The sequence below is a fragment of the Sitophilus oryzae genome, unplaced genomic scaffold (genome assembly GCF_002938485.1).
Source record: "Sitophilus oryzae breed Bouriz unplaced genomic scaffold, Soryzae_2.0 scaffold_1396_pilon_pilon, whole genome shotgun sequence".
Lineage (NCBI taxonomy): Eukaryota > Metazoa > Arthropoda > Insecta > Coleoptera > Curculionidae > Sitophilus > Sitophilus oryzae.
The window spans coordinates 1,849,258-1,874,689 of NW_022146055.1; the positions used below are offsets into that span (position 1 = coordinate 1,849,258).

Below are 25,432 nucleotides of genomic sequence, written 5' to 3' on the forward strand. Positions count from 1 at the left end.
AAAAGCTAATAAACGCGCTTACATTTAGTATTTATAGATTTGTATTCAGTTAAGATAAAAAATGAAAATAAAAATATTTCACTTTTGGCCAGTTTATAGACCAAATACCCCTATGTGCGGCGCTGGCGCGGCGGGAGCGGCGTTTGAATATAGTTAGGTTAGGTTACTTAATCAGGTAAATTTCCTCTTAATTAACTACTTCCGAACCCTGCTCGCATCTCCGAAAAAGCCATATAACAATGCACGGCATATACGCAAAATTACGCATCACGTGTATTGTTATATGGCTTTTTCGGAGATGCGAGATGTGAGCGATATTTGAAGATGCGAGTGGTCAAGAATAGGTCCCCAGAGACGGCGCTGGTTGCCGGAAAGCAGAAACCTGCCTCCACTATGTTCGTACCCTTAGTTTCATAATACAATACCCTATGTGTAAAAACCGCATCTTTGTACCTGTACGCATAAGCGAGAAATCCTGGAAAATACACGAAAATGGGACACCCTGTACAGCGATAGAATATATTATGACAATTTTCCATCATTTTCATTCAAAATATTGTTTTTGCTGTCATTTTTTTAAGTAGTTTTTATCATATATATAAACCATAGAAATAAAAATACACTCAGATGCAAAAAAACGCAAAGGAGAAAGCTGTGGTCAAATTTAAAGTGTTATATTTTTGTCATTTTTAGCCCTATTTTCATGAATTTTTTAGCAAACTGTATATAATTATATCAACTTTAATTCGTAAACTCATTTTTTTATAACCTTTAGTATTTGGCATATTACACAGCGTTAATCGGGGGGTTGTTTTTTACCTTAACTTTAAAACACCCTGTGCAATAATTTCGTGTGTAAATTTTTCTAAAATATAATTTTACGGTCAGAACCATGACTCCTAAACATTTTGTTTGTTGATTCATGTCAATACATGCTTTGGTTAATTTTTAAGAGCGAAATGAACTGATCTCGATCAATTTGCAATTTTTTCAATTATCATTACTTTTTGATGTAATTTTTTAAAATGACGGGATGGTTTTGATTACTATTGTCGTAACATCATATTACACTGCATTGGATACTCTATACTAAATAAAAAAAAAACGTTAAAGACTAACGATACAGTCCTGGTTTCAATAAACATTAATAGCGATAACAGAACTAACGATATTAAAGAAAACATCTGTAATACTGAAGTATACAAACAGAAAAAAATTTGTAAAGAATACCCTAATAATTTGTATTGCCCTCTTTTGGCTGCTATAACTGCCTGTATACGTCCGTGCATACTGTCATTGAGACTGCATATACCATATTGCGTTATGCTTTCCCATTCTTCTTGAAAACCCAAGCGAAGTTCATTTAATGAAGCTGGTACTGCTTCGCGACCTCTAACCCTCCTGCCATGCATTTCCCTAACATCGAACATGATGGGCAGTTCATACTAATATATATTTCACGAATCACCAAAACCGCCTTGTCACAATGAAAAATAACTTCAAAACAGAAATGATAATTGAAAAAATTGCAAATTGTTGATGGGAAGTTCATTTCGCTCATAAAATTAACCAAGGCATGTATTGACATGATCCAAAAAAATGCTCAGGAGGCTTGATTCTGACCGCAAAATTATATTTTAGGAAAATTTACACACGAAACTATTGCATAGGGTGTTTTAAAGTTAAGGTAAAAAAACAACCCCTCGATTGACCCTGTATAATATGCCAAATACTAAAGATTATAAAAAACTGAGTTTACGAATTAAAGTTGATATAATTATATACAATTTGCTAAAAAATTCATGAAAATAAGAATAAAAATAACAAAAATATAACATTTTAAATTTGATTATTTTTAATATTGATTAGGTGGTAGACTGACTTTACATCTGACTGTATATTCTTCTGTTAGACTGATTGTGGTAGTGTTGAGTCTTACCTGTTCGTCGTCCGAGCCGTGGAACGCCCCCCGGTCGTCGAAGGAGCCACCGCTCTCCAACGGGTTCTCGTTGGCCCACTCCGGCAGGTGGTCCTCGTTGTCCCAGGACTTGCGGGACGAGGGCGGCGCACCCCGGCCGCTCTCGCTCCAGTTCTGGCGGCCACCTCTTTCGGGCGGGCCCGACCTCTCCTCGCCTTCCGCCTCGCCCCTCCAACTCGTAGAACGACCTGCAAGAATGATTGGTGGAGTGTTAAAAGAGGAACAACCCCAGTACCCACAACAGTTTATGTAAAAAATAGGTTTAATCTCATGACACATTTACACTATTATTGATCAATGTCAAATAAAGAATAAACCTTGGGATAAAGCTTCATTCAGAACCTCGCAATTAGTGGAATAAATTAGTGGTTTCAATTAGCGTAGAAGTTTGTCAAAATTACTGATAGTCATTTGCAATTAGTAGAAAAAGTTAACAAACTTTTGACTTTTCATTTGTCATTTTGGTCTTTGATTATCATCCGTCAAGAGAAATTGTGGTTAGAAATCAAAAGTTGATAAGCTAAATATTAGGCTTGAACTTTGATAAGAAGACTAAGGAAGGAGCATATCAAAAATCTTAGGTCCACCGCGATGGGCCTCAAATATGGCCGACTTAAATTCCGGTTTATCAGTGCCGTTCTAATTTTATTTAAAAAATGTAAAACTATGATGTAGGGTAGACGTGGGGTAGACTCAATAATTTTTTAGTTTATTTTACGTTGTGAATAAATGTTGGTAGTTATTAAAATTGTTATAAAAATATAAAATTTTAATAAAAATAGATAAGTTATAATAATTATTTATAACCATAAACATCCGATACGCTACTGAAGCACGTAAGTCAAATTTACGTATCTAAATCTTTGACATCTAATCTTTGACAAGTAGTAAATAAAAGCAAAAATGCAAGAAAAAATATATAATTAGTTACTTTAAGTGAATTTCATAAATGATCGGTTTACTACACGTATGTATAATATATAGTTACTTACTAGCGAAAAGTTGTTCCATTATTTCACTCGATTTTTGCCGAGATCTACCGCACGCTACACAACCAACTATTTTAGAGTCTTTTTCGATAAATCGCAATAGTGTCACTGTTAATTTAAGTTCTGCCACAATTTCCATCTAGATTTACTACCTTTATACAACTATCAGTAGTAGAATAAATAATAAATAACATAAAATAAGCTCCGTAAAGACTGACAAATCCACAAAATTTCAAATCAAATTGAAATGTGTCAAATGAATCGTCAAACAGAACTGTCAAGGATCCCCACCCTAGAGTGCTTTTTCCGCCCAGCATGCATGAATACATGGATAGCATTATGCTCCTTCTTTAGTCTTCTTATTCAAAGGGCTTGAAGCTTAAAGCTTCATTCAGAACCTCGCAATTGGTGGAATAAATTAGCCTCTAATGGTTTCAATTACTCTTTATACTTAGTTTACGATCATTCACAATTTCTAAAAAACACAATTAAAATTAATAGAATAGGTATCCTATTTTATGGGTATATGTGGGAAGGCAATGTGCATAATTTAAAATTTTTTTGAAATGTACAGGGTGTGTCTAAGTGTAAGTAAGATCCATACCAGAGTTATATTTTTTCTTATAAAACACCCTGTATTTTATTTCATTTTTGGATTCTTGGACATAAAATAAGGCATTTATTATAAGGGTTTAATGTTTACAAGCTTTGGTTTTTGAAATATTTAAATATATTTAAATATGCATGTTATAATAAAAACGTTTGTCAACACCCTGTACATTACTTTTCAGAGTTAATTCTTGTGTTGACTTTGAAGCCAGAGAAATAAACTTTACTAAAAAAATGCGTTGCATCCTTAAATGTATATAGGAGTATCAAAAATTGCTTGTCCATTTTATATGTATATTTATTTTACATAAAAACTTCGTTATTTCAAATGCAACACCCTGTATTTCTTAAAATTTATCGAATCAAATTTAAATGCTCTTTCAAACTACTACGTTTATTTTATGCAGAAACGGTTTTATAGGGTTTAATACTATAAAATTACGTATACTAATAAAATTACTTTTTTTAGTCTATGTTATAGGCTAAAAAAGTAATTTTTCAGCATTCCATCCTTTCAAATTATGCAGTGTTTCATCACATTAGTTCTAAATAGTCTACTAGAGATGCTTTTTGGTAATGCAGACTAGAATGGATAAGCTGCTGGTTTCAGAACTCTGTATAGAGGTGAATAATTCCACACAAAACGTTTACTTATTAGTAGGATATTCGAGTAATTCATATTAAAGCACAATTCTGTTAAATTTATAAAACTAACATCTAACATTTCGTTCATTGCTTAGGCATAAAAATACAAAGGCGATTTTTCAGCCGTCCGGGAAATCCCTTTCGTGATTTGATCAGATCGTTTATGGATCAGATATCAGATATAATCCATTCTTTTTTTTTACTTCGAACGGGCATTCATTCATCCACGCATCGATAGGTGGAGCGATACGGTCAAAAATAAGCTAATTTGACGATCGAAGGCAGTCTCGGTCGTGGCCGATAATCTCGGCCTTTTTATGCCGAGAATGAGGCTGAGATCTCGGCCTGATTTTTAGCCGAGAATGACTGTAACCGAGACCGAACCGAGATCTCGGTCGGACCTTACTAAAAAGTCAAATAATTTAGCTACAAACTGCATAAAAATCATCAAAATCTGTCCAGTAGAACACAATACATAAAATACGTGCTCGGACGTGCACGTAGCAAAAAACAAACAAATGGTATCTACGCAGGCGGTTACATTGCATCGGAGTTTGCGCGTCCGTGCACGTACGCCAATTTCCGTTGGTCGGATGAAAACAAACTGGTTTGTTTTTTTAATACGTGCACGTCCAAGCGTTCGAATTTTTATATTCTAGGCCAAATACATTCCCGAAAAATTTGAATATTTTTGAATACCAGGTTTATTTTTATTTTAGATATATTAATGTTGCTGGAAACATTCTAAAATATTCAAAAAATTTGACCGGTTGCTGTTTTAATTCACCAAATATTTTACATATTCATTTTCTTCGCCTTTTCTTGCATATATGTAAATCATTTACCTAACATTTTCTTCTGTTCATAAGTAGTTATTTTAACATTAAATCCTCAAACAGCATCAAAGTAGTGACGTCCGTTTTGACGAACTCGACACAAAGGACACCATGAACGCGCATCTAATGTAACCACTAAAATAAAATAGTAGCGCGAGTAAATTCCGTCAGAGCTCGCACGTTTAAAAAAACGCACGCACCCGCGTCCAATGTAACCGCGGGCAAATTTTATGCGCTCGGAAGTGTATATCTATCTATCTATTCACAAATAAAAAATTTCACTTGCCCCACTTGTCGTGCCCTCCTCTGCCTCCCGTTGGCCGCCACCTCTCGTCCTCCTCATTATTCCTCGCCCTCCTCCAATTGTCCATCGAGGTTGCCCGCGCGCTATACTCTTTCCTAGGGCTCCAGTCGGAGGGCTCACCGTTTCCCCAGCCGTCATAGTTAGCCGGTCTGGTGTAAGACTGGTAGGTCCCACGACCCCTGCCTCCGCGCGCGCCTCTCTCTAGGGAACCCCCCCTCCCCCGAGGCACGCCGCCTAGATTTGTCGGTCTCGGCTGCCACCCGCCTCTCTAAAAAAGAGACACAGTTAGCTGGTTCAAAATTTAGATTTTATTAATAATAATATAATTAAAAGAAGGAGTCACATCCTCTATTTTTATTGGTACAATGTCGCTTAAGGGAGCGTTTTTTTCCAGCAAACACTCATTAGCCCCCCATACACCAGAAGGCCCGGCCTTCGGATCCGGCCTGCGGACTTGCCTGTCGATTAGATCTGTCGACGTTTTGTCGTCGCAGTTTTAGCCTGGCCCGCGATCTTTTAAAATTTCTGTAAGTTTTAATCTCTCATATTTAATAGATCCGGCCGTACGTCTGTATTTTTTAAGAATTAACTACAACCGAAAACTAATATTGGGGGATAGATATAATAAACAACTTGTAAGACATTTATTGCTTTGTGGGACAAACTATAACAAAATAAGAGTTGATTTTTTATTCATTGAATAATTATTTACTAAATAGACTAAAGATAAATTATTAAATGTTTCACAACTATTATTGTCTCTGTAGGCAAGTACAATTTTCAAGTACAAGCAGTTTTTTAAATTTATTTCTCCGAAATTGTTGTATTCCATCTTAAATTCAAGATATTTAAGAATGTAAATAGTTCTTATCCTACAGCCGGCAGTTCATCAGCCGACCACTTTTAATAAAATACCGTATGATCGAAAAAAACGGCGTCCAGTTGGCATGGAAATAAACATTGAGGGCATTCCCTTTATTTTTAACTCTATGACATTTCTCATATAATTTTACATATAAAATGACAGCGATCTTCATTTCATAGCCAACGCTGACGCCGTTTTTTTTTCGATCATACGGTAGATAAATGTTTATCGGAATAAAAACTGCTGTATTTTCGGTCAGAGAGAAAAGGTGTACTTGGTACCATGCTAGTCCACAAATTTGTTTCCGCAATTGGTTTACACAAATTTCTTTTATTTTCAACCATTATTCTCTATCACATGCCATATTTAGCTACAAATTGAATTAAAGTAAAAAAAAATATTTTTACTGATTTAGGGGTACTTGTCCCTGCAACCTTGGTTGCACAACCCTGTATATCAAAGAAATATTTAGATTGAATATGTTTATTCCATTGTAATAACCTGCAACACTCTATCAAAAGTTTAAAAACATAAATAGAAATACACTAAACATGGTTTCTTTTTTCTCTTTGTCCAATATCTGATTTAAGTTACATAAGAGGTCCCTTATGGTTTGTCCAACAAGCCAGAAAAGATTTTGACAGATACAAAAAAGTCAAAAAATATCATTATCCTGTTTAGTAAAATAACAAACTGTCACTGTCAGGTATACTGTCTCTTGTTGGATAGACTATCATTCAAAAAGCATATTCTTAAATGTCCTAAAACACCTATCTTATCATGTGATACATAAAAATATTGTCTTTTCCTACTTTTTAACCCAATTTTAAGACTTTATTTGTAATTATATCTAAAAAAACTAAGTACTTCACTAAAACTCACTTCTTCATCAGTTGTTGGTAACAGAGCTAAAGGTGATAGAGTTGTTTCTGAATAAAGACTTTTAAAATTAGTTAAACATGCTGGGGGTTTTATGTTTCGATCAAATAATGCCAACATCTCCTCTCTTCCATAGCTAAAATAACAAAAAACCGTGGTGTATCTTACTTAATATCACCATCTAATTTACCGATAGTCGGCTAACTGGTATCTCGTGCCACCACTGGTTCCTCCTCCAGTATTTCCGTCCGAAGAAAGGTTACGAATCCAATCAGGACCAAAATTCATCGAGTCAGTCATACTAAAAATAAATCGAATACTTTAAGAAATTCAACTCTTTCCTACCAAATTAATAATGTTATTAAGCGTACCAGACCAAACCAGGTATTTAATATGGCAAGACAAAAAGTCTCAATATGGAGTCAACTATTAATAGATTAAAGGCACCAAAACCAAACTATTTATCATGTTATCTAGAAACATTCTTGACTACTTTATCTTACAACTACGAATAAAAAACGTAACAAAAACAAAGGGTTCTCCTAAATGGAAAGAAGTATAAGCCCCAGGCGAGCCTAGGTGGCAAATTTTTAATGAAAAAAATTCTTCCGAAACATTTAAAACAACGTTTATCCAGTATTGGCATGTGGTTTATTAAATCTTCGTCGTTTTGAACATAATCCTTGGTAAATGACTGAGAATTACCTGAAAATATTATAGTTTCTTACACTATAGAATGCGATCAACATAAATGGCTGAAGCCAAAATTGTAGGTTATCGCGCATGTGCCCCTTGTCAAATATTATAAAATATCAGTGTGACCATTTAAAAACGAAATATTCCCAAACTTATTTTTAGGAGAGTATAAAAAATTATATAAATCAAAGAAGTTCAATAAAACAATAGTCAATAAATTATATAGTAGAAATATCACTAATGGAATTAAAAATTATTCATATTAATTTTCTTGTGTTAAAAATACAATAAAATGATGTATTAACGTATGTATGGTTGCATACCATATAAACATATTTATATGGATATAAATAAAGAAATATATAATTTTAATAAATTTAATTTATTACTGGTTTTTCTCTTTATAAGTGATATTGTAAATCTAAATTACGTCCCAATCACAATAACAATTTCTATTCCCCAAAATAAGTTACTGCAGTAGTGGAAAAATATAAAATAATTATCCTTTTCTTATACAATTTAATAGTAGGTAAAACAGTTTGCCTAGCCTAAATTATCTGGATCTATATTTTTTTATATAATACTAATACAGAATAAATACAATTTAATATAAGAATAAGAAAAATATACGTTGACTGAAAAATTTCTATACAAAATATGAATATAGGTAATTTTCATTGCAATATGTTTTAGGTTGGCAATGGTACATACAGAACCGGATTCAAACAATTTCAAATAGGGAAAGTAATAGGGTAATGAAAAAAAATCTAGATCGAGAGATTCTTTTTCTTATTTGAAAATACGCTTGATTTGATATTTTCGCTATATTTTTTTATAATACTACAATTAATAATCTTTAAAAATAATAAGCATGGACATTTCAAGATGATAATTATAAACAATATGAAACTTCTTAATCAACATAGAGTAGAAATTTTCAAAAAGTTTTTAAATTTTATAGTAGCAAAACTCCATAACACGGGTTTATTGTGTTGCACTTGGCAATAAACCTATGTTAGTTAATCGTTTGGAGGCTTCTCTGTGTACTTATTTTCTAAGATCAAAATAAAAATGTGTAATCTAAGTAAATATATATATATTTTTTAATTCTTGAATGTCCACTATGATATTAATAATAACAGATCATTTATGCAGTACAAATATATTTCTAACGTTATATTAAAAATCTACAACCTATTAACTTAAGGGAATAAACATCATTAAAACATGATATATAAACAAATTTTAAATAAATATTTTCGGAATTAACGTAACATATAATAGTATAACTCGCCATGTTTAAAAATATAATAACTAACTTGTGTACTATGAGATAAATCCACTACAAGTTTTAATTTTAAATATATATCTAGGATAGTATTTCTGCTTCAAAATGCAACCATCTCAATTTTTGCCATGTTTAAAAATATAATAACTAACTTGTGTACTATGAGATAAATCCACTACAAGTTTTAATTTTAAATATATATCTAGGATAGTATTTCTGCTTCAAAATGCAACCATCTCAATTTTGGAGGATCTAATATAATTTAAAATATTTTACCGTGATATATTTGATATTACTCTAAAGTTGCAATTTAACAGAAACACCCTGTACAGTTGTCCATTCATTTCATAATGCCATAGTAGTTTTTTTACGTATTTTCTTTAGTATTACTATACCATAACAATTGACTGAAATTGGTTCAGAAAACAAATATTATAGCATAATTCATTAGCATATACAAAATATATGTGACCAATAGGCATGCCTTATACATTTATTTAGCGTTTCTCAGGTAACTTTTTCCAATATGGCGCTGCACGATTCCAAATCTGGACTTAATTCAAATTATTAGGTACTGTGATTTCAATTATTTGAACAATTTATAATAATCTAATGTCTTGGCATATTTTCATTATTCTGAATAAAGCTGGATTTATAAACTCGGGAGTTGACATTCACTTGCAGTTGGATGTTCGCGGCAGTTGAGATTCAACATTTTTTGCATCAAACTGTCAGTTTCGGTTTAGGTTAAGTTTGGAATTGTAAAAATTTCGAACGTTTTCCTTTCGATTTAAAAATACTTTTGATATTTTTCAAAGGTTCAAACATAATAATCCAATATTGCGCAAAATATAAACAGAAATAATGAAACAATAAGGATCATAATCCAATGCATCTCTTTTCTGTGCTTCACGTGTTCGACAGGCGCTAACTCATTGGCTGCCGTTCCAACTGCCGAACGTCGCAAACTGCCGACTTAAATATTGACCATCTCTGAACTCCCCTGAACGTAAAACGAACTGCCAACTTTTCGATCGACTGACTTAATAAATGCATGCATTCATTTCATAGTGTTGAACATTTTCAACGTCAACTGAACCTCAACTAAACTTCAACTGCCGAATTTATAAATCCAGCTTTATAAGTCTTCATACAATTTTATTATATTACTTTGTTCATACAATTTTATATTATTCTATTGGTCGAATGGCGTTGAGGTCAGTTATAAATTAATTTTTGTTTTATTTGGAGTTATGGAGATGGTTACCCAATCGATATCTCTGAATTTGTTTGAACGTCTTTAACCTCAATTTCAAAGATATCATTTGGAACTGTCCAATCAAAGTGCTAACAGCATCGAGCAAGCGCAGAATACTTCTGGCAACCCAAGGATAGACTTATATAGGAAATGCATTTATTTACATTTTATATATATCCGCAATATTGGGACTAAAATTCAAGCGGTAGCCGCAGTATATTCTTTTAAATGTATATGGTCATATGGTATGCAAAACAAAAATAAGCTAAGTGGAGAATAACCTAACCTAACCTAACCTTTAGATATTACATTATTAAATTTACTTTTAAAGGTGCTCGGTAGCGTAGAAGTACAGGCTCTCGTCTACCAATCTCAAGGTAATGGGTTCGATCCCACACCCGGCATTTCATCAGCCGACTATTTTTATTAAAATAAAAATAGTTTGGGTACCTAGGTCGACTCAGCCTTAAATGAGTACTTGGGATTCACAATCCTGAGGTAATAATCGGCGGTTGAAGCGTAAGCTAGCCACATTACCTTCCTTGTATACCGAACGGCTCTAGTATGGCAAGCTGTACCTTGCTACTCCCATGGCGTTAAACGCTATATACGGGAGCTATTATTATTAGTAATTTACATTTAACAAGAAAAAATATTAAAAAAGGTTATGTTCGCAGGTGCTACAAAGCTTTAAACGGCATAGTAAATTAACACATTTTAACAAAAATTACCATAGCAACTGCACACTTGCGCTTTTGCATGCTTCTTGTTATATTCTAGATATATTTTGATTACTTGGATTTGAAGGGCCCAGGAAAATAACTTGATAAGCGCCAATATCTTAATTTTAGGATTTTACAATATTATAGTAGGTCTAACTGGTCTCTACAAAATGTATAAACACTGCAGGGCAATAAGTTATTAAATCCTATGATATATGCCTAGTAAACATATAGAATACACGGACAGAACCTGATAACCACCAGCCGTCAGTCACGTGTACGTCAGTAAAATTAACTAAACAATAAAATATTAATATGAAAATTTTAAAAACGTTTAATATAGACCGTAACTGAGCCGCTATCACAGAGCACATTCGCATCTACTACAAGGTACATTTTGTTTCATTCAAAACATTAGTATACACCAAAGGTATACACGATGTTAAATGTCCATAAAAGGAAAAGTTACCTGAGAAAAAAATTAGCATTATTATACATGACACTTTAACGCCATTCATAACAATTTTTATGTCATTTTAGATATTTTTTCGTATCCCATATGTTTAAATTCTAATTGTTTACTGTTAAAATCTCTGAAAAATCTCAAAGTCTAAAATTAAGCGATATATAATTTATGAACCAATCCATTCATCATATGGAATTCACATCATAGGAAACTCATGTTACCGATTTATATTACAGAAAACGTCTCAAAAGCAAAATTATTTACAAATAATGTTTTCATGCATGAGAAAATTTTTATATTAATATTTAATATATATTAAATTAATTTTAACATCAAAATGACTTGAAGTTACTTTATTTACAGCATCAAAGCAAAATTATATTTCTATGCTTAAGAAAATTTTGATATCTAAAATATAGATATATGTGTATCTAAAATTTTCTTTAAGACTAAAACGAACGCTATTTTATTTACAGCATCAAAGCATTTTTAACTTAAATGGTGTGCCTATATAAATGTAGTGTGGAATTACAATATATAAAAATAGAGGCTATGGAAACCAGTAACTTGCATATTGCATAAGTTTACTGAAGCAGTGTAAAAAGTCTGGTTAATGCATCAGATATTAACCTTAATCTTAACCTCGACAAGACTGTGGGCTACTTGTCAAATAGAAACTGTCACAATAGAAAAAAAAAAGATTTTAAAGAAGCTTTACTAATTCGAAAAATTAGTTTTTTAGTTTTTCATTAAATGTTTTTATACCTAAACAAAGTTTTTTACGCTGCAATCTTTTATACGTTCATCCCTGATATTTACCATCAACTAATCAAAATTTGACGAGCTGCATCAAATTATACGTCTAAAAAACGTATTACAAATAAACTAAAGCTTAAATTTTGGTCCTCAAAAAATCGCCTCGAAACTGCGTGGTCGGCATTTTAACGGTAAGACAGTGATGTAGGCAGCTTAAATGAAAAATGAAATGTATTAAAGAGATAAAAGTTAGGTTAACACATTTCCTATGCAGTATTGCCGGATTTCGCATCAACATTTCAAACCGCACAAGTAGGTATTTACGAAAAGTGTTGCATCTAGGATTGGAACTTTATTTTTCACAATTAGTTTGTTTTGGTCACTTTACTACAGCTGTAATAGATTCTTAAACAACTAACAGAAATGAGCATTATTGTATAACTTAGATATATTATCTTTGTTTATTATTTTAATTTGTGGTAAGAACCGGCAACACTGTATGCCGCTTTTTATTTTGTCTCTCTATCTGTCAACTGGTCGTATATATATATATTTATCTCTGTCGTATGCATTAAAGTACAGACCACGGAAATAAAGTGACCAGGACTAGTATATGGTCAGATAATTCAGTGCTAGAGATGCCCGACGCACTGTTGGAGGCCCCTGTATAGAGTTGAACTATTAAAGTATTAAGATTAATAACAGATATATTATAAACCAGACCATAAAGCACCCATAAAAACCACTAGGTTGCTGTCCACTTTCTGCAACCGAAACTTGGAATTTTTGTATTTTTTGAACAAAAGCATTGAAGTTTTTCATTTCCAATTATTCTTTTCGCCAGAATAATCGTTACAGGGAGAAATAAACCGTGTTATTTGCCCCGTGGACTATTTGTCAGTCGGTTATTATCCGCCGATACTTCTTGCTAGGAGGTTGGATGTCATCCTCATCGGAGAATGTCTGATAGGCATATTCTGGCAGGAATTTTTCCAATTGCTCGTCAAAGAACTTCTCCAAAGACTTGCCGTCGATATAAACTTGAGAATCCTCCTGAAATAATAACAATTCGGAAACTTTCTTATAATATCAAGTATAGAATGTTCAGCCATCGTTCAACGTCTATATTGTCGAATTCTTTTTCGTAAATTACTGCATATTGTTTTTAGTAAATATCATTGCCCTTTTGATTTGGGATTATAATTTTATTGACGAATATCGATCCACGTCAAAATTAAAATTTAGTTGCGCCATAGATAAAAGAAATAAATTTAGATTGGAATGCTCGGCTTACCGCTAAAACGTATAATTGTTTTGGGTCGCATACGTTGTCCGGGATCTGGCGTTGCTATAGCGGTTGCTAAGAACAACCGCAAACAAGAACAGAAGGAATTTTCTCTTGTCAAAGTCAGAATCTTCAAAAATTATAAAATCTTTCAAAATTTAAACCGCCCGCATTGAAAAAATACCGAAAAATGTTTAAAGCATCCATTTTCAAAGTAATTATTGCTATCTTGTAAGTTTAATTTAAATTTTATTTACTCAAACCGCTGATAATTGTGAAAAAGTGACATTAAAAAAACTTAAGCTGTGTGAACTGTGAAATGCCAAAAACCATCGTGGTATAACGTCGGTTTCCAATGTTCCATAGGTATTTCATACATGACCTCATACAAAATAAAGTTTCTTATATGCAACGCACTGTGTTTTATTTATCAAATTAAAAGAAAATAATAATAAATTCGAATAAATAATATATTTGGTCACATAATTCCGGAAAAAGCCGACCCGCTCCGAAATTATCAAAAGCTTTGGGTCGCGGCCGTTGCAAGAATAGCGCCAAATAGTACTTACATTGTCCTTATGGGCACTTTCCAATACAAAGTTGTTTCATTTATCTATGAATTGCCCTGTCAAACAATTTTTATTTCTGACTTTTTGATTTTTAATTTGAAATTCAATTTTTTTGTTACTAAAATGCGTTGCCCATTTAGCGAGAATGAACGAGTTCTCATCGCAAAGATTATTACTTATTTTACGCGAAAAAAGACACTAGTAAATCACTTTTGCTCGTTGATGTCGTATATGAAGTAAGTACAATACAAACATGTGTAATATCTATTGTAAACACAAATTAACTGCATTTTTAAATAATACAGTTTAAGAAGTAAAACTATATTTAATTATTTTAGGCATCTTGAGCTTCTAGAGTATCAAAGTGAATTTTATTGTACAAAATATCAAGTTTTTAATAAGTTTACTTTTAAAATAGGTAATAGGTACTGGCACAGATTAAGTATACTATACTCTGTTTTTTTTTCTCAGGTAAGATTTCGACAGACGATGACAGAAGAAAAGCAGATGACATCCCATACCAATCTATTTATTTTACTAAAAAAAGTTTCTAATAATTTTTAAGTTAACTATGGATGGGTTTAAATATAAATTCGTCATGCGTTGTCACTTGTTGTTTTTAACCAGTTTTATTGGTTTATTTCAAAAATGACAGATCGTATTTCAATTTTATTGGTTTAACGGAACGATGAACGACAAACGGACGCCGATACGTATGAACTCGCCTTTAGATTTTTGACGTTTTGTCAAAGTCTTGCCAAATTATAGGTTATAAGTTTGTGACAACTTTTGACAAATACCCTGCGTTTTAGAAGATGATGCATTTTGATTCGTGTTATTACGTGTTTTGTGTCTTTTGAAGTCAAGTGGAGGAAAAATCGAGTCAAAATTAACTGTAGAACCCCGAGCACTGTTTATGGTTAATACTAGCTGCCCAGGCAGAAAGTCTTATACAGATACACCAATAAAGTTACTATCAATAAAGTTCGTATACCATCTCGTCGTAGATAAGTGCATCTCGAATATGGTAGAAGGACCATACTAAAAACTGGAGTAGCTGTAAAATATCGACATCACACGATAGGTAAATAATGGATTTTAGTACTGCAGAAAAATAATGTCAAAAGGTACTGGTTTAAAAAAATTAAGATTAAAGTTAATTAATCAACCTGTGAGGTATAAAATTTGGCAAGTGTTATTATTAATAAAATAGTTTATTTTAATTATGTTGTTTTACTTATTCCTGCGGAATATTACAAATTTGTATTTGTACATACATAAGTTATATTGATAAATATAATGATAAATGCGGAAAGTTTCATAAAGCTTGAAAGAAAGAAATAGTTCTTTTTTATATTTTTTGGTATGTGGTGTCTTGTTTTTGTTTGTTTTGTATTAACACATACCGTTTTTTATTAAATAAAATAACTCGATTACATTTTTTCAGTTTTATACAGTTTTTATCACAATATTTTGAAGTTACTTGTCAGTCAAATTTTAAATACATATATTAATTTCCTGCTATGCGTTCCAGTTGTACCAACTTTTTTCTTTGTAAATTAAAGTAAACTACTTTGAAATTAAAATGACAGACACATCTATCACTGTCAAGGATCTTCTCGTTGGACAGACTATATATGTATACAGATAAAAATCTTATCCCTAAAGCCGGAGTCTCATGCATCCGAAATCCGATGACACGACGATCCGACGGTGCTCCTATTGGTCGAAATATTTTGACACCAATTTTTATCTGATAATTTTAACTAATCGTCCGACGTCGTATAAAGTTAAATTTTGTTTAAAATTGACTCGCGCATATCGTAACAATGATAAGGTACGCGTAAATCCTGGATGACGCTATTCAGTTTTCCGACATCTCTCTAATAACTGTGCCGGTCAGGCGCTGTGCACAATTTTAGAGGCCATAAGTGGGCGTGCTATGTGCGCAAACTACTAACCTAACTAGTGCCCGATTCCGAAAATTGGAACCACGAAAAACAATAAAGAAAAAACAAAGATTATAATCTGTATAATCTGTGGTACTGGTAAATAGGTATGATCTCAGACACCCTAAAACTGATATTTGACAAATAATGATGACGTAACGTTGAACAATATCATTTGATAATATCATGGCTAATTACAGGCGTTGAATTATTTTAATAAGTTAAAATATACAGTAAAGTTCACTCAATAAATATATGCTTTTGTTTTTTTAACAGTCAATAAATGATATAAATAATTAATCATTCCATATTTGGTTTTACTATTGTCTATACTTACAGGATTATAGGTATAGGCATTCTTAAACATCAAACGCACGTCTCGTATCAAAGATTCTATGTTCTTGTAGTGATTTTCATTGTTCCAATTCAGTTTCTGTCTAATAACATCCAAAGCAATTGGATTCTTGATAATCTGATGGTATTCCACATTCTAAAATCACATATACCTAATTAATAAAGCAAATGAGGGTATAAAATTAGACATTCCAAGACGTACATCGGTTGTAATTATTTCTCTAAAATGCAAACTATGTTCATATTGGCAGTACAATTCTAACACGAGGCGTTCAGCTATTTTTCTCTCTTTGAGACTCAATTCTCCTTCTTTCTTCTCACTCAAAATGTTCTGTGGTATGTCGGCGAAGTTCATACATAGCAAACATTGCCAGGTATCGTTTTCCCTACAAAGAAAGCATTTTTAATAAATAAGTAAAAAGGAGATGTAGAAGTAAGACTTTTATAAACGTTTTATTATTTTGATCTTTTATAAAAGAAAAAAGAATTTTGATCTATATATAAACGAAAATTTTCTTGAATTGTATTATTTGTATTGTGTATTTTTTGTTGTTTGTATTTTTTTGTGATTTTGTTGTTTGTGAGTGCTTTGTCGATGAAGCTGTTTTGGCTTTTTGCACAATAAAGCGTTGTTTGTTTGTTGTTTGTTATAAAAGTCTACTATTAAAATACAAGGATGGTCTGAAAAGTTTTGGCGCCAATGTAAAAAATAAAAACAGCTTTTAAAAAAATGTTTTTGTATAATTGTAAATTGTAAGTTTAGAAACATTTTAGAGTAGGCTTATATTTATAACCATAATGATTAAGTCAGTTTTATCATTATGGTTACTATTTAAATTTTTATTTAATAATTATTTAAAAAAGACCTTTTACAACTTACTCAACGCTAAGGTTAGGTATATGGCAATACTGATGGAATACTTTAGGGCACTTATCGCAGCATACCAGCTCCCCACCATCCATACAAACAGCGCACCAATCTTCGTTAGGATCATCTTTGCTAGTATCCATAAGCTCAGATTTGATCTTATGGGCTGGCTGAGTATCACCAGTTGAGCTGTCTACGTGAGGAGATCCACCTAATTTTAGAAATTTATGAAAATATTTTTTTATAAAGTGACCCATCCACCACAAAAATATCTTGCGCCTACCTTTTTGTCTTCCTTCAGCCAAGACTTGTACCCCATTAGAATCCAATTTAGCTATAGTTGCCATCAAATCCTTGACAGACTCTTCGCAGAACTTATCCAAACTCCTCTCAGTCTCCTGATGACCTTGGATATGATTGGGACTCGGAGTTTTGGGTATGGTAGAGGTTACCGTTGCCGGCGTGTTCTTGTTTTGTTCCGGCTGGTGTCTCAGGGTAATTTTGAAATTGTCGTTGATAGTCGGCATTGTGGATAAAGATCTGTTTGAACTCGAACCACCAGCGCCATCTGAAAAGAAATAAAACCATTGCAACACCTGTTTAAGAGCTCAAACACACTGACGACCAGGTCGCAGCTGCAAATGACTACATCTTTTTATTTTTAAATAGTACCCTCAGTATTTGTTTACCTAATTCAATAGAAAATGATAAATGATACTCTGAATAGAATGATATATCATATGTCAGTTTTTGACATTTTTGCATATGGTTTATTTGAAATTGTAAAATGAGGTTCATAACGACAATTTGACTCGAAATACCATGTATGTGATACCAAGTTATTTGTAAAAAACATAATTTTTCCAAATATGCTAATTAGTCACACTTGTTTCATTTGAAAAAATTGAGATATGATTAAAAATACGATGTAGGCATATTTTTATCGACCAGGACAAGACACGAAAAACATAAGACAATCAAATCTATTTTCCATGGTTTCTTGATTAAAAATTGATGTTTTTAACACAGCCATAGCATTTTAGATTGAAATTTAAAATACGATTTTTTAAACAAAAATGTCAGAAGTTGACATGTTATATGTTATTCTATCCAAAGTGGTAATTTTCTATCAAATAAAGTAAAAATATACCGAGTGTGCCATTTAAAAATCGAAAGTAAAAATTTTCGGTGAAACAGGAAGTGACCAAAACAATTGAATACGTCAATCAATCCTAATTTAGGCCATATACTACCATACCAATCAGTTTTTTTTATATAAAAAAAAAGTTATAGAGGTGAACCACTTTTAAGACGCACCCAGTATACCTCCTTTTATTTTCAACTGAAGATAATCATATTGCTATGACACAAAATATTTTAAGCATCACTGTCCAATATTGTCTTAGTAATAAGTAATCCTTATTGCAAAGTTTATTAGAGATTCACAACAAACAACAGAGTTTTATTAGTCTTCGACGAGTAAATGTTCATATGTTCATAAATGTTCTGACCAAAATGAGATAGTGTGTGGTGGTTGCTTGTCTATGCTTTCTATCTCGCAGTTTTAATAATAATTCGCCGTATTCCTCGTACATACCAAAATCGACACACAAGGCCAGAAATGCCGATCACTGTCAGCCAGATTGGCCAGATCTGTCATACTTACTTATACTTTGTTGTGGCGTATGCCATTTGGCACCACCAGACATTGACGAATATTGCGATTGTGGTCTTTGTTGAGGCATAATCATCCTATTAGAATTTTGCTGGCTGTTCATCAACATTCTTACTTGCTGTTGTTGTTGCTGCTGCTGCTGCTGTTGTTGTTGTTGCTGAGCACCAAACCTGCAAACAGATAATCATCAAAGATTAAATAACTTCCAACGAAATCTTCTACAAATATTTTTACCGAATGGACTGGTTTCCGGGAAAGCGGTTATGGAACTGATGGGGCTGTATAGCCTGGTACTGAGATGGACCAGTTTGAATGTAAATAGGGCTGTTATTATTTGGTTGAAGCAAGTGACGAAGATTGCTCCTGTCTTGCATCATACCATGGGGATGAGTGGAAGAAGAAACCTGAAAATAAATGTATTTTCTACAACTGACATTATACAAGGTTCACCAAAAAAATGTTTTTACAATTTATTGTGAGAGAGTAAAAACTTTCTAATAACTAAATAAGAAATTTCCTATCTGTTATAAAGTTTTTTGATACACCCTGTATAGTTAATACAGCGTGTTAAAAATACTGACTAAAACTATGAAAATTAAGAAGTGCTTTTGGCTGAATAGTGTAAAAGCAAGTAACCATATTTCAGAAGAAAATATTAAAAAATTATAAAAGCATTATATTTCTTATAATTTCTTAACTACCTTCCTACCTTGGTCATTAGTAAATATAAAAAAACATGAAAATTACAGAATAAATATAGTTTTTTTAAATGTACCTGTTGTTGTTGCTGGTTCATACCCATAGAACTACCAATTCTAGGCATCAAAGCTCTTTGCATTGTGGGCCTTTGCATTCTGTTAATATTTATCTGTTGAGCCAAAGTTAACGGAATATTTTTCGGTAAATTAAGCGGAGGGATACCCATATTTGACATCCTGTTTGACAAACTTTGATTTGGTTGTCCTAAATAAAAAAACAAATGACAATTTTCAATTTATTTTTAATAAATATATAATCCATCCATCAAAAGAAATTAGTTCTTATTGCCTAACTATTCCAGGTCCCAATGTTTTACATCTTATATGGTAACACTATGGATCAAATAAAAGATGCATAGATGGTAGATACAAATGTGGTCTGTGATAGCAGACGCTGCGTTAGTTTGGTTTAGTCGGTATCAAAATTCAAGCTCAAATATGGCTCAAATGTATCAAATAAAACGTCAAAACTGACAAAAAATTGTATGTTTATGACGTCGATGCAGATTTTTATTCATAAATATAAAAATTTTGTAAGTAATCAACTCCTTTCTTAGTCAATTTTACATCAAAACATTAAAAACTATTCTGGTGGAATGTGTCGATCTGTCATCCTAATTCAAATATACATATATTTGATACCACGGGCCCGATTCTGTAAACATATTTCCTGTCTAGTGACTCATCAATTGTATACAAATAGCTAGGCTAGACTTGACGGGAAATTTCTTGGTACGGAGCTTACAGAATCCCACTGCAGTTACACTTTTAGTTATGTAATCGAGAGTGTCATTGTTAGATTCATTGTTGCCAATCATGGCAACATATTCGTCGCCGGGCTGACTAACTGAAATTTAAATTTCCCACTGGGGATTCAGGTGGCAGCTCTGCTGTAAAATGTCAAGTTGTCACATTTATTTCCTGACATTGTTATTCGTTTTTACACTTTAGTGTTGTATTACGAGTTTTTGGTTTCAATGAATTGTGTTGCGATATTTTAAGCTTAAACATTTTTACTAGCAGACCTTGCAGTCAAACATTGTTCTTTTTAGAACTTATTTTAGTGCGAAATGTACAAGATAGCTTAATAGCCGTAAAAAACTCATTGCAACTTTATTAGAATATTAAGAACGGGAAAGCGGTAGTAATGTCCCTTTATGTCCGTTAAGTGCTGTTAAGGTGCGTTAAGTGCTGTTGATATACATAATAACTGTTTATTACATTAATTATATATTTATAGTTAATATGGGCAACACTGTGCCGGCCAAGCTTAATAATGTGACTAAAAGTTTATTTGATATGAACTATATATTGTTTTTTTTATGTATTGTGTGTGAAAATCACATACTCCCTTGCTGGACAGACTATACAAAAATACTACTGGACTAAACAACTTACCAAATTGCTGGGACATAGCGTTATGACCTAGAGACTGTCCAAGATGAGACATGTTGGATTGTTGAGAGAATTGTTGATTGTGGTTGTTATTTTGATATTGAGAGTAGGGTGGAGGATTCCCTAATCTCATTCCCATCTATGAATAAAAAACTAATGTAAATAATGTTGTAAAAGTGTGAAGTTTAGTTGATATTGAGAATTTTGAGATAAAACAACTGAATTGAAAGTTATGTTACAAAACTCAACTAAATGACTAGCGATATCCCTCAATAATGTACTAATCGTAAAAAAAGTAAAATGTGTTTAAATATAAGAGGCCACAGATTCCATAATACTATTTCATATACAGGGTGAGTCTTAAATAAGTGCAAATATTTTCGCTAAAAAAAATTGAAAATTTGGAATTTTTGGAAAAAAATTTTGGAATTTATTTTAGTTTTTAGTTAAAAAACATAACTTCTTGATAACATAGCAACATAGGTAGTAGATTAAATTTACAAGAAAAAAAAAACAGAAAAGATCCAGTTGTTCTCAAAATTTAAGCAAAATATTTTTTCTTTGGAAATTTTCAAAGTAAAATAACAGGTTATTTTGAAGTTGAAAAACAGTGAAGAGAAAATATGTTTCTTTTATTGAGATCTACCAGCCCTGAAAATATTTGCACTTATTTAAGACTCACCCTGTATAAAGTAGAAAGCATACTATACATAAAGTATTTTACCTGTTGTTGCTGTTGTTGACTTTGTGGAAATCCTGAGGAAGCAGGTTGTTGCAATAGTGGACTAATGGGTGATTGTTGTTGAGGTGGTCGCATCTGCCCAGGGCTGGGAGACTGATTTGGGGGGTAAGGAGCTGCCCCAGGAGATGCTGTTTGAGATGGATATACTCGGCCATCAACCACGATTTGACCAATTGTCTGCATTACTATATTTATAAAATATAGATCATTGCATTTTAAATATTCCAAAGTTTTTCATTTGTTAATACTTTAATACAATTTAATATATCTTTACCTGAAGATAAGCCTTATAGGTGAAGCACAGAGTGTAAGAATAGTATTTATTAAAATTCTTAACCAAAGTAATTCACAGAAAAGAAACATTAAAAAATTCAGTGACACAAATCACTAACAATAAACATAAAATATATGAAGAAAATGCACAAAAATGTGTTAATAAAAAAAAATTCATAGTGTATTTCACTGAAGTTTTTAGTGAGTATAATCATTTAAAACAAAATAAACCGTTTTATTACTCACCTCTAACCAATTCCGGTACTTTATCTAATGCCAAATGAATTCTTACAGGTATCTCAGGATTAGGAATGTCGGCCCTCTTACATTTGATCCTTTTCAAATGTTCAGTAACCTGCTTTTTGCTATACAGCAAAGCATTATCACTACCATTGTCCAGCGCGTATTGTGTAAATTCTATACAATGATCAGTCATTTTGGAGAGTTGTTCTAGTGCTAGTTTCTTTTCTTGAAGAGTTTTTTGTTTTGAGTCACACACTTCAGTTAGTTTTCCAACTAACTGTTTACCACGAGTACTAATTGTCTGAGTTAACCTATTGAAAAGATGCATGAAGAATAAATAAATAAGACAATAAATAAAAAATTTACTTTACTACAAGTTGAGTGATTTCTTTCACCAATGCTTGTTTCTTTTCTGTAATTAAATTTTGTCTGTCGTCAATAACCTTCATTGCACTAGTCAAAAGTGCTCTTTTGTATCTACAAATATATATTTAGTATTAAATTATATCTTCAACCAAAGGAAATTTTCTGCACTTACCCTACATCTTTAAGCATATCTGCAATATACTTCTTTGCTTCTGAAGCAATCTCATGAGTAAATTTGTATTTATGTTCTCTATGTTCGATTAATTGGCAATCTCTGCAAGTTAGTTTATCACATGTCTCACAAAAAAGAGACAACTTCTCATGTGGGTGATTTACACAATATAAGTTTGTTGTGCCGCCATTTGATACAGAGTTCAGCTCGTTCAAACCCTCTTCTTTTGATTTAATTGTATGGTCTTTTGTTATTTTTAATCTAGAGATATATTAATTAGTATACCACCCACATAAAATAGTTTTACAAAAGGCAAAAATTACTGTATGCTATATAAAGTTGTAAATTATCATATAAATTAGAAACATAAAAGGTAACTTTTAGTCTGCAGAACAAACCAGAAGCAAAGTTTCCAGAAGTGACATCTGTGGGTAATAAGCATTGAAATTCAAGATGAAGAAATCAATTGGAAGTGAATTTGTGGTTTAATTAATTAGTATATTGTAATTCTTAGTTTTTTGATCAAATACATAAATAATTTGTTATGTGTTATTCTGTGTGTAAAGGAATCTTTCACAATATAATTATTTTAAACATAATAGTTTGTCCATTATCAATAAATCATTTCTTATTCTTTACCTTTGATGAGCCTGAACACAGTTGTCACATATAAATTCAGAACAATCTGCACAATAACTTGAAGCGGCTGCTTCATCACTGCAGCTACTGCATTTTAAGTCGTTTTTAGATACAGCATTATTAGAGCCACCATCTTCAGCATTCAACTGCTCAATCAAAAACTGATTCTCTATTATATGGCTCGCATCACAATTTATATTACATACTGGGCAAGTTACTTGATGAGCTAAAACACAATTTAATGACACTTCATCTAACTACAGGGTGAGTGTGATACAAAATTCCATATTAAGTTTACTATCTGAAATTTCCACTACAATTCCTATAAAATGTGTCCCATAAATTTTTGCTGAAGCAATAGTTACTAGTGAGTCAAAGAGTTTAAAATATAGCAAAATGTAAGTTAATAGGTAACTCTCATATTCCAAAAACCATTAGGTATAGATTATAATATATTTTTGGAAGAATTTTATGACAAATTCAATAACAAAAATTATAGTTTATTAAATATTAGAACTTCAATTAAATATTAGAACTTATAAAAAATTAGAACTTCAATCTAAAACCATACCTAATTAGTGCTCTGTATATTTACAAAAAAAATTGGAGTGAAAATCTCAAAGAGAAAGTCTACTATTGAACTTTTTGGAGCAGTTTCACCCTACATAATTGATTACTTACTAGCAGAACCAGAAGATTCATTATTTTCAAAGAACTTATTATTAATACAACTAGCACAGGCATTGTGTAGACACTCCAAAAGCTTAGGATTATCGTTAGGTCCTAAATTACGGTCACAATAAATGCATTTAAAAGCAAACGCTTCGCCAGTTGCCGTAGGGCTTTCGACGTGCTGCTCTTCACTGGTATTCGAGTAGCAACCATCCTTATTAATGTCCTTCTGATGACCACTTTCATTTTGGTTCAGAGAGTTTACAGAGAGATCATCTGATACAGGATCAGAAGCAGTAGCATCCGCATTTAAATAACTATCTAACATTTGTAAATGTTCGCTATCCGAGGGGAACAAATTTTCTCCTAGACTTGGAACAGTTGAATTTAGGTCGGTCATCAAATTGGGGTCGTTCAAAAACAATTTTGACTCGGCCATGGTCACTACACTTTCTTCCTTGATCAAATCACTTCAGAAACAAAAATACCGATTAAAAAACATGTTATTAGAACACGTATTGCTGCTAATAACTATAAAACTCGTCAAAATGTACTCTTTTTTTCATAATATTATGTTTTGAACGAAAATATTATAATTACTTCATTACTTTATGACAGTTTCACCAGACGCCTTTTGAGAATCTGTGCAGGCAGGCATAATAAAAAGCAAAAATATCCCAATGTCAAAAATTGATGTTATATTAAAATAAAAAAAAAGTTGCTAAAATCGAGAAAAAACAACCAGAAAGTAAAATTAAATAACAAGACAACCGAACCAGTAAAATATCAATTTAGAGTCTGAGATATGACTATGTATTTAATACATATTTAATAAAAATATTATTTAAATTTTTTGTTTTTCTCAAGGTCAAGTGGATAGTGACAAAATAACTGTTGGGTTGGTAGACATAAAAGACAGGATCGTACTTGAAAGTAGGAATGTAAATAAAAAAAATATCGATATGCATAAATCGATTAGGTATTTTATAGGCTTGATGCATGATTTCAACAAATTCCGACCGCAGCGCTTCAACGGCTGAAGTCAGAAATTATCATTATGTACTTCATACTTCAGGCCGCCGTCATGTCGATCGCATTAAAATAATACTGAAATCGTGGTTTTGTCATAATATTTTAAGTATTTTAGTTTTTTGCTAGTGCTGTTATTGAGACTATAAAAC

The 25,432-nt window shown here is 32.2% G+C and overlaps 2 protein-coding genes across 3 annotated transcripts in view; both read right to left on the bottom strand.

Moving 5' to 3' along the window:
• Positions 1-7,889, bottom strand: part of LOC115875824 (GIGYF family protein CG11148) — a 52,690-nt gene extending 44,801 nt beyond the window's left edge. The window contains exons 1-5 of one of the 2 annotated variants that reach the window (XM_030891347.1): positions 7,811-7,889; positions 7,296-7,406; positions 7,109-7,241; positions 5,344-5,629; positions 1,940-2,166 (exon numbers count right to left, since the gene is read on the bottom strand). In XM_030891347.1, coding sequence (XP_030747207.1) covers positions 1,940-2,166; positions 5,344-5,629; positions 7,109-7,241; positions 7,296-7,406; positions 7,811-7,854 — 801 coding nt within the window. In that variant the 5' untranslated portion in view covers positions 7,855-7,889. Of the gene's footprint in view, positions 1-1,939; positions 2,167-5,343; positions 5,630-7,108; positions 7,242-7,295; positions 7,407-7,476; positions 7,780-7,810 lie in introns of those variants that run through there. The other variant, XM_030891348.1, reaches the window with a different exon arrangement.
• Positions 7,890-10,896: 3,007 nt separating this feature from the next.
• On the bottom strand, positions 10,897-24,886 carry LOC115875826 (E3 ubiquitin-protein ligase TRIM33-like). Its single transcript, XM_030891349.1, has 15 exons — positions 24,261-24,886; positions 23,580-23,805; positions 22,941-23,201; positions 22,769-22,879; positions 22,406-22,713; positions 21,869-22,071; positions 21,148-21,283; positions 19,767-19,954; positions 19,226-19,395; positions 18,983-19,161; positions 17,600-17,884; positions 17,329-17,527; positions 16,651-16,834; positions 16,432-16,584; positions 10,897-13,344 (listed from the first exon to the last, which is right to left on the bottom strand). The coding sequence occupies exons 1-15, from the start codon at positions 24,688-24,690 to the stop codon at positions 13,189-13,191; spliced, it is 3,189 nt and encodes a 1,062-aa protein (XP_030747209.1). The 5' UTR covers positions 24,691-24,886; the 3' UTR covers positions 10,897-13,188.
• Between the last annotated feature and the right edge of the window lie 546 nt (positions 24,887-25,432).